Source organism: Crocodylus porosus, unplaced genomic scaffold (assembly GCF_001723895.1).
Source record: "Crocodylus porosus isolate Cpor-Errol unplaced genomic scaffold, CroPor_comp1, whole genome shotgun sequence".
NCBI classification, from domain to species: Eukaryota; Metazoa; Chordata; order Crocodylia; family Crocodylidae; genus Crocodylus; species Crocodylus porosus.
The window spans coordinates 19,385,992-19,395,668 of NW_017728948.1; the positions used below are offsets into that span (position 1 = coordinate 19,385,992).

The window sequence follows — 9,677 nt, forward strand, 5'->3', positions numbered from 1 at the left end:
GAGTATTCCTTATATTTTTGTCAAAACCAAATGTGAGATATAACATTGACTCCAATAATGTACCTTGTGACTAAGAGCCATAAGGCCTAGACACCTATATTCTATGCCCTAGCATAACCTAGCTTCATGGGGGTTAATTAATATAAGGGTCTGAAATGCTAGGCAAATAAGACTCAGGGCAACAGAAGGAAGTAGTTAGGCAAGAAAGCAGATAGGTCTTATCAGTAAAATTGAATTTCAGATTAGGAAGTTCAGCTTCTTTTCCTGGAACATGAATAAACTCGAGGTGATAAGACACTGCTTCTGATTTGCAATAAATAGAATTAGAGCAAAGACAACTGAAATGAAAAATTGCCTGGTGAGCTGCGAGAAGCTGACAAGACAAGAATGCTGGTAAATGATCAGAAAAGCATCACCTCCTGCAGCCTGCTTGATTCTGGAGAGGTCAAATTAGACACTTGTGCTGGAGTTCATCAAGTTTGCTGGTTTAGGTATGTACCTGTGAAATGGGGTACATTAATTTTCAGATTAGCGCAGCAGTCAGTTAATAGTCAGAATCTAGGACCTTATTAGAAAGTTAATTTCCCATACAGATTTATAATATCCTAGGACAAGACCCTTCGTTTCTAATAATTTAGAAAGTTCAGATCTATCTGTTCAATTCAGGCATCCATAAATCTGGAGACTGTAAGAATGTATCAGTAACATATGCTCTGATGTGAAGACTCTCTCCCACAATCCTAGAAAGAGAAGCAAAGAGTGAATTAAACAGTTTTACCTAGGATAACACTTCCCAAAGGATAAAAAGGTAGATGCCCAAAATAAAAAAATAAATCCCATTTTCAAAAGGATGTTGGACTAGATGCAATAAATGTTTTTAATTAGGTACTGCAGCACTTGACACCCAAAGTGAAAAGCAACACCCAAAATTGGTGTCTAGGTTCTCTTCACAGTGTCTGGAAGAGAAGTCAGTGTTTCAGCAGGGAAGTCCAAAAAAACCCATATGCTAAGTAGGAAGACCGGCTCAATAAGAACCACAAAGCCAGGGTGTCTGAAATTCCATTCTTTCTAGAGCTTAAGTGCTCAAGTCAAGAGCTGCACTCAGGGTTCAGAGCCCATGATCCTTGTAGCATAAATAGTTCTGAAGACATAGATGCAAATCTATAATATTATTCTTAGAATACATCTTATTTAATATGTGGGGAGCAGCCATGATTTTCTATTTACATTTAGAGTGCTTTATTATGATATTTCATAGCAGATGCATATTATTCATATTCTAAGCTCTGACTTTGGAACAATAGGAATTTAAACAAGATAGAAAACTACTTCTAGTACAAAAATACAAGTTTTTCCTTTACTTCCTAGGCCAATTTCTGCTTTCAGATTAAGTCTAAATTGTCAAGTGAATGCCAGCACACTCTTGCAAGACAGGTATTTTAGCCAGTGATGCCGAGTCCCCAGTATACTGTGTCAATGTAAAATAGTCAGGAATATATTGGATGTTCTCACAAATGCAAAATAATGTTCCTCTATCGGTCTGTTAAGTTTTCACAGGACATCTTTCAGAGGTTCCAATGCTGCATTCCTACAATACGGATCGGGGGCCAAGTTTATTCTCCGAACATTAAGCTCCGTTGCAAAGGTTCTTGCCTTCTGGTAAAAGAACAGTGACATCTCCCGATCCACAAGGAAGTGGTGGTAGATAATTGCAAGTCTTGTATAAATCTTCAGTTGAGCCTTTTTGTTCCCCAAGTCCATAGCCGCTGCAAGTGCCAGATGATAGTATCCTGCTGCATCAAAAGGATCCTGAAATAGAGGTTATATAAAATGTATAATACAAAGCAATGTACAATAATAATAATAATAATAATAATAATAATAATAATAATAATAATAATGTAAGCAAAGAAAAGTTGGGTCTCAGTCATAAATTCTGTACTCAAACTAAAGGGATTAGGTACTTGGACCAGACTTTCAAAAAAGTGCTCAGCACCTAGGGAGATTTTCAGGAATGACAGTAGCCGAAAGAGGCTATTGTTCTAGCCTGGAGTTCTTGTGTTCTTGGAACACTTTGGAGGGCTGCGTGAGCATCTTTTGCTGTAGACAGTTTTAGAATATGACACCTGCATGGTCTTTTTGCTACAGAAGACTATAACAGTCTGGGCCTAGCAGCAGGCCCCAAAGGCTGACTGCTCTTTGACTGGTCTCTGGTGACATCATGTTTCATTTCAGTGGAAGAATTAGTCCAAGCTGACTACTACACTTTTGCTATGCTTTGCTGCTAATGTGGCTCACTGTGCTGGAGGACAAGAAAAAGAGCCTCTGAGAGAGTTGGAGAGAAGAGAGAAATCAGGAGTTCCCTTCCCAGGAGCACAGCAAAGAATTAGCTCTCTGAGGTTTCTAAGGATAGCCAGAGGAGCCAGGGTCTCAAAGTCTTTAAAGCTTGCTCTCGAAAAGCCATGCTAGGGTGTGGTGACGGGGATCCCTTCAGGACAGAGACCAGACAAGGATTTTTATGGGGAAGGGAAGCCCTGAGGAAGTGCTTCCCCTGAAAATCCACAACAGTGACTACACAGGTTAGGCCTTTAACCGCAAGTCTCTTCTCTCAATATTTTTATTGGAAAATACTGTTTGTGACCAGCAGGAATGGGCACAGCCATTTAAAAAAAAAAACTCATAAAAGTAGAGTTCCTGGAAGAGGAGCTTCTGGTGGTGATGCTGACCATGTTTTGAGTACTTGCTCACAAAGTGGGAAGTACTGGGTTTTGTCAGTGGGAATGCTGAGGTCCCAACCCTGGTCCCTGGTTTTATTAGTTTATTATTTATTATTTTATTTTACATCATTTCATAGACATTAGGGTGGAAGGGACCTCGGAAGATCGAGTCCAGCCCCCCCAATCAAACACCAGGAAGTCAGCTGGGGTCACTGGATTCCAGCAAGATAAGCATCCAATTCTTCCTCATGTCCAGCCTGAAACAGTCTCGCAGTAGTTTATGACTGTTCGACCTCATCATCCCTTGGGGCACTCTGGTAAACAAACGTTCCCCCAGATACTGGTGGTCACCCCTGATAAACTTGTAGGTGGCCATCAGATCACCTCTGAGCCTACGCTTTTCCAGGCTAAAGAGCCCCATGGCTCTCAGCCTGTCGTCCGTCGTAAGGTCTGTTTTCCTGACCTCTGATCATGCGCGTGGCTCTCCTCTGGACTCTCTCAAGCTTCTTCACATCCTTTTTGAACTGTGGAGCCCAAAACTGGATGCAGCACTCCAGCTTCAGCCTCACCAAGGCCGAGTACAAGGGAAGAATGACATCCCAGGATTTGCTTGAGAAGCATCTATGGATGCAAGCCAGCATTTTGGTCGCTTTACTAGCCACAGCTTCGCTTTGCAGGCTCATGTTCATCCTGTGGTCAATGATGACCCCCAAGTCTCTTTCTTCCACGGTGCTAGCCAGCTAGCACTGCTGAGCCTATAAGGATGCTGCAGGTTTTTCTTCCCAAGGTGGAGAACCTTGCATTTTTCAGTGTTAAACACCACCAGGTTCTCGTCCACCCATTTGCTGAGCCTGTCCAGGTCAGCCTGGATCACCCGTCTGTCTTCTGGTGTGGATGCTTTGCCCCAAAGTTTGGTGTCATCGATGAACTTGTCTAGTCAGTTCCTGACTCCAATGTCCACATCATTAATGAAGATGTTGAACAATATGGGTCCAAGGACAGAGCCTTGGGGGACCCCACTGGTCACAGGGCACCACGAGGATTGACTTCCATCAATTACTACCCTCTGGGTCCGACCACAGAGCCAATATCCCAGCCAGCAGATCATGGTGGACCCAAGGCCAGTTTCATCAAGAGGTGATCATGGGATACCAGATCAAAGGCTTTTTTGAAGCCAAGATATATGACATCAATCTCTTCTCCCTTGTCCAGGTGATAGGTCACCTGGTCATAGAAGGAAATGAGATTGGTCAAACAAGACCTACCCACAACAAACCCATGCTGGCTATCCCTCAGGATGTTAGCCTCGGCCAGTCCATCAAGGATGGCCTCCTTAATAAACTTTTCTAAGAGCTTCCCCAGGATAGAAGTCAGGCTGATGGGCCCATAGTTAGCCGGATCCACTTTCCTCCCTTTCTTGAAGATAGGCATCACATTGGCCTTCTTCCAGTCTTCGGGCACTACACCAGAGCGCCAGGAGTTTTCAAAGATCCGTGCCAGGGGCTGGGCTATGACGCTTGCCAGCTCCTTGAGTACCCTGGGATGTAGATTGTCAGGGCTGGCTGACTTGAAGGTATCCAGTTTTTCAAGATGTTCCTTCACAAGGTCAGCGTTAATGGAGGGCAGGGAATCTCCCCCACCCGGACCTCCCTGTCCCATAGCGGGCATGGGCGTCCCATGGAACTGATGAAAGACCGACGCAAAGTACCCATTTAGTAGGTTGGCTTTTTCCTGGGCGTCAGTTGCCTCACCTGGTTCAGCAGGGGTCCAATGTTGCCCTTGCTTTTCCTCCAGCTCCCCACATCTGAAAAAGAACTTTTTATTGTCCTTGATGCTCAGAGCTAGTTGGAGTTCAGTTGCAGCTTTGGCTTTCCTGGTTTGCTCCCTGCAGGACCAGACCAGTGCAGAATAATCCTCCTTGGAGATGAATCCTATCCTCCATCCTTTGTAGCCCTTTCTTTTTAGCCTTAGGTCTGATAGATCCCTGGAGAGCCAGGAGAGCTGCTGTGCCCTCTTGCTGCCTTTCCTCCGAGATGGAATAGATTTAGCTTGTGCATTGAGGATCGCTCCCTTGAGGAGCAACCACTGTTCTTGAACTCCCCTCTCCCTGGGGTTGTGGTTCCTTATGGCCTCACTGACAAGCCTCCTGAGCTTGTTAAAGTTGGCTTTCCTGAGGTTAAGGACTTCTGTGTTGCTGACTGACTTGCCAGCTTTATGGCAGATGGTGAAGGTGATCAGCTCACGGTCGCTGCTACCCAGCTTTCTATTGATCAGTAGGTTGCCAATTAGGTCATCCCCAGTAACCAGTACCAGGTCAAGCAGAGCTTTACCTCTTATTGGCCCATAGACTTCTTGAGCCAGGTAGAAGTCACCCATGCATGAGAAGAAGCTTTACAACTGCTCAGATTTTGCTGAGTGATCCTCACTCAGCAAATGAAATTGTAAACAACAGTTTAATATAGAATGCATGTGGAAAACAGATTTGAGCTCCACCCCCCCTTTTTAGCTGATCACCCTAACAACCAGGCTACAGCATCAGGCAACTGCTTATACCTCCTTTTATCCTTATGAATCTTGCTTTCCTCTATGCATAGTCCACTCCAGCACCCCTTCAAGCTCTCACCCAGCTTAGCCTACAGTTAATGTTTAGAGCACTCTCACAGGAGATAGGGGATGAAGGAGGACCTACAACAGGGCTGCCCAACTGATGCAGCCCCAAAGGAGTCAACACAGTCCATGGGCTCCCACCCAGCCACTACTCGTCCCATTGTTCCTGCTGCACTGGCAGCCAGGGGCTCTGGGCTCCCCACTTTCTCCTCCAGCTTCTCCTTTTGCCTCAACTACTGGGAGCAAGATGGGGCAGCACAGTGGGGAGGGACGGGGGCCCAGGAAGCGGTCTGTGCTTTGGGCACTCCACGTTTCTAGGAATCCTGGCCTCCAATGCAGCAGAAGGGAGGAATCAGGATACCGACATTCAGTTCACGACCAGGAAAGGAGCTGGGCTACACTCCAGGCTAGGAAAGGAGCCAGGAGAGAAACTAGGCTGCCCATGAAACTAGGGAAAGGACTGAGTTGTTCGCCTTGTACATGCAGCAAAAGGGGGCACAGTGCTATACCTATGCCTTTCAAAAGATTTTACCTCTAGTGTTACATAAAGGATATAATCCCCACTCTTCATTATTCCTATGCATACAATTAGAAGAGAAATCCAATGAAAGGTTCTCATGGAACATTAAAGAATGCAAACTGTAGACCTCAATTCCCTCATATGTCTTACCTTTAGGTCATAGAATATAATGTCTCCTAGAACCAAATAGACCTTCACATAATACAGTGTCTCTTCATCAAATTCTAGAGGAGACGAGCAGAGTGACAACGCTTTCAGGTAAAAGTGTTCAGCAAGTTCACACTGACCAAGGCGATGATGGATGGCAGCAAGCCGATGATATGCTATTCGTTCATTTAGCTGATCTCCTAGATAAAACACAAATCAGCATACAACTCTGACACGCAGTGAGAAGACGGATACTCCCAAACTGGGTTATATGAGACATATTTTCTTTAATTCTAATTTCTGTGCTTCTTTTCACTTAATTCAAAAGTCAGTAACCAAAGCTAAATTAATAAGAGATTACTTTACCTAACTAGACATGGGGCCAAATACTGGAGTCCTTGATTTTTACAAGAGCTTAATTTTGTGAGACACTGATTCTTTCATACTACATACTTATACAGTAGTCCTCTGTATGGTATTTGATTGTCTTCTGAGTATTTGACAATAAAAGCAACTAGCAATTATTTCCTGTCTGCAGGAGATAGCCACCCCACTCAAAAGTCTAACTGTTTAAATCAGGGGTGGGCAATTATTTTGGCTGCAGAGCTGTTTAACTTTTGGTGATCTGTCAAGGGCCACATGGGTAGCCCGCCCCTTGAGAGATACCCTGCCTCGATTGCCATTTTGGTGGGGGGGGAAGTCCCACTGCTAACCCCTGACCTTTGCCACTAAAAGTCCCTCCACTTGCTCCCCAAAGTACTCTTTTTGAGACAGGGGGTTGCCATCTTGGAACCAGAATTAAAAAAAAAATCATATTCTAAAAATCAAACATATACTATATTTTAAATTCATTTCAAAAAATATTTTTGTCCCGATTCAGTGCATTTGCATAGTTTATGTAGAGGTGATTGCATAATAGCTCAAAATAAAAATCTTACTCTTGTATATTGTGTGGGGGTGTGCGTGTGTGTGGGATTTGTTGGCGGGGAGAAGTTGTAAAGGGGTGTGGGAAGTGTAAGCATGTGGATGGGTAGGTGTATGGTTTGTTGGGGTAGGGTATAGGTTTTGTGTGGGTGTGGACATGGGACAACCCCCCCCCACACACACAACACACCTCCACAAACCCCATACCATCAGGCCAAGCAGGATCCCTGCCACAACATGCAGCTCCTGGCCCTGCAGGCAGGAACTCCCCTCCTCACTCACTGGCTGTCCAGTCACCACCATCGCACTCAGGGCCTCCATATGGATCTCGCCTCTGGAGTGCCGGGAGTCCCAGAGGTAGAGGCACAGAGCCCACCCAGTTCAATGGCATGCAAACTCTGAAAGCCTGCCTTCTGCCAGCTTTCAGAGGCAGCCATGGGCCTGTAAAAATTGTTTTTTTTTGGAGGAGCCCCGTGAGCCAGATAGGATGGCCTTATGGGCTGAATCCAGCCCATGGGCCATATTATGCCTGCCAAAATAAATGCCGAAATAAATGTTTCAAGCAATGGCTCTCTCAGGATCCTGGTTCCTGACCATGGCTTATTACTGTCTTTTTTACTAATTAACAAAAGTCCATGTCTTTCTTATATGGTTATACTGAAATTAGAAAATTTCAATTTTCCACCCAAAATTCAACTTTTAACCAAAAGGCTAGGGATAGACATTACACATAAACTGGCTTAAGTGAACAGAAACTAGTTTAAGCCTGTAACAGAACAGAAGTTCAGTGCACATAAACCAATTTCAAAATGGCTGAAACCAGTTTGAGAGAGACCTGGATGAAAGTAGTATCAAACCTGACTAATTTAGATTAAGCTAGTCTATCAAACTTCTGTTCCAGATTCCCTCCCAACTCAAGTTGACTCACAGTCCCCGAGCATCTAAGGATGGTTTGCACCTCTGCCACAAGCCCTACCTTTCAGGGTGGGTGGACTAGCCTTGGCCTACACTGTCTGCTCCAGCCGAGCAGGGACAACCCTGCCCCCAGGCCCTCGCATTGCTAAGGCAGCAAAACCTCCATTCTTCAGCCCTGGTCCTGCCCTCCCCCAGGGGACATAAGGAGTCAGAGGGCATGTGCTGGGCAGTCAATAAGCGATGTGTCCTGGTCAGCTGTATTCAGGTGCCCTCAACAGTGGCAGACAGGCTGGGAGGCATGCCCTAGAGCTCCCCACTTCTTTCCCAGGCTACAGTAGGCAACTGGCTGCCTTTCCAGATTCAAAGGTGAATATCAATTCAATCTACACAGCTTAGAGAAAACTGCAAAGACTGAATCAATTCAGCCTCAGGCTTTTTGGGGGGGTTTTGGGGGTGGGGGGGAACTATCTGTACTTAGACAAAATGTTGTCAAGGGTCATTTAGAAATACTACATCAGATACCTGTGCAGGAGGCTGGGCAAAAAGGGAGTCTGGGGTCTCTTCCAATTCCAGGATTCTAACTATTTATAAAATATTTTGCTGAAATGTTCTCTTTCCTCTAGCCCACTCTAAGTTGTCAGTTATTATTAATATTTTGCTAATCACAAATTGTCTATTAAAAAGTTTTTGAAATGTAGAAAACCTGTGTGGAAAACCTGAAAACCAGTACACAAATTGCCAAAAAAATTTCTGACTTCACAAGAAATCAGTCCAGCTCCCAAGCAAAGCCCCAGACTGGCCTTAGTAGCCAGCTGGAACTGATACTAATCACTTCTATTGTAAAAATGAAGCGAAAGTAAGGTCTGTTGGGCACTAGTTTTTGACCTGGCATTCAGGGTTTCGTTTCTCTTGTGTGTCAAAAGTTTACTGTGTGACCTCAGGAAAGTCATTTGGGGCCAGATTTTTAAATGTTTCTAAGATACCCAAGTATGCAGGCAGGTACCAAATGGGATTCCCAGAAATTCCTGGTCCATAATTTTCATTGATTTCCCATGGATTGTGAGGTACTCCACTATTTATTATAATAATCCTTTTAAAGTAAGAGGGGAAAAAAAAGAATGGGCCAAATTCTGAAGGCTCAGTGATTGTGTTTTAGATTCTGCTTTTGGCTTCTTCTTGACAGCATACTCGTCCATCTGGGACACAGATGATTATCAGTTTGAAATCAGGTAATTCCTCATAGATAGAGATGCTGCATCCTGGCAATCTACTGTATTCACTGTCCTGAATCAACTACATTGAATTTAGGTAATTTAGGATTTTTATTTCTTTTCATAAGCCATCAAGGATTTTCCATGGAAAGGGTGGTAATGGTGAGCAATACTGTGAAGGAAAGCTAGTAAAGACCTTACTGGAATAAAAAGAAACAGTATGCTAAGCTGCATAATTAATGGAAAGAGATCATTCTTACATGCAGTTGAAGTACAAAGCCTCTCCTATATAAATATATATGGTCCTGTCAAATTGCTCAAAAGGGAGCATGCAAATTTTTAAGAATGTTTGACTTGAAAAAGGGGTCTGAGAGATGCCTGCCTCAGTTACTCAGGTATCCAATGCAGGGCAGGCAAAGATGTTCAAAATTCATGCTGCCGCAAGAGACCATAACAGGAATTTAGCACATTTAGATACAAAATAAGAATCATAGCTGAGGTCTCACTAAGTGAGCCAACTGCTGTAATATTCAAGAACCATGGAGGACTGTGGTGTCGACACCTACACAGTCAAATGGGTCACCAACTGGCTGGAGGGCCGCACCCAGAGAGTGGTGGTGGATGGGTCATTTTCGA

The 9,677-nt window shown here is 44.2% G+C and overlaps 1 protein-coding gene across 4 annotated transcripts in view; it reads right to left on the minus strand.

Annotated features, from left to right (window-relative positions):
• Positions 1-1,167: 1,167 nt before the first annotated feature.
• The window catches only part of SH3TC1 (SH3 domain and tetratricopeptide repeats 1), a 61,719-nt gene continuing 53,209 nt past the window's right edge, over positions 1,168-9,677 (minus strand). For all 4 annotated transcript variants that reach the window (XM_019553106.1, XM_019553103.1, XM_019553104.1 and 1 more), the window contains 2 exons: positions 5,995-6,191; positions 1,168-1,809 (listed from right to left, as the gene is read on the minus strand). In XM_019553106.1, the coding sequence (XP_019408651.1) occupies positions 1,552-1,809; positions 5,995-6,191 (455 nt within the window). In that variant the 3' untranslated portion in view covers positions 1,168-1,551. The remainder of the gene's footprint in view (positions 1,810-5,994; positions 6,192-9,677) is intronic.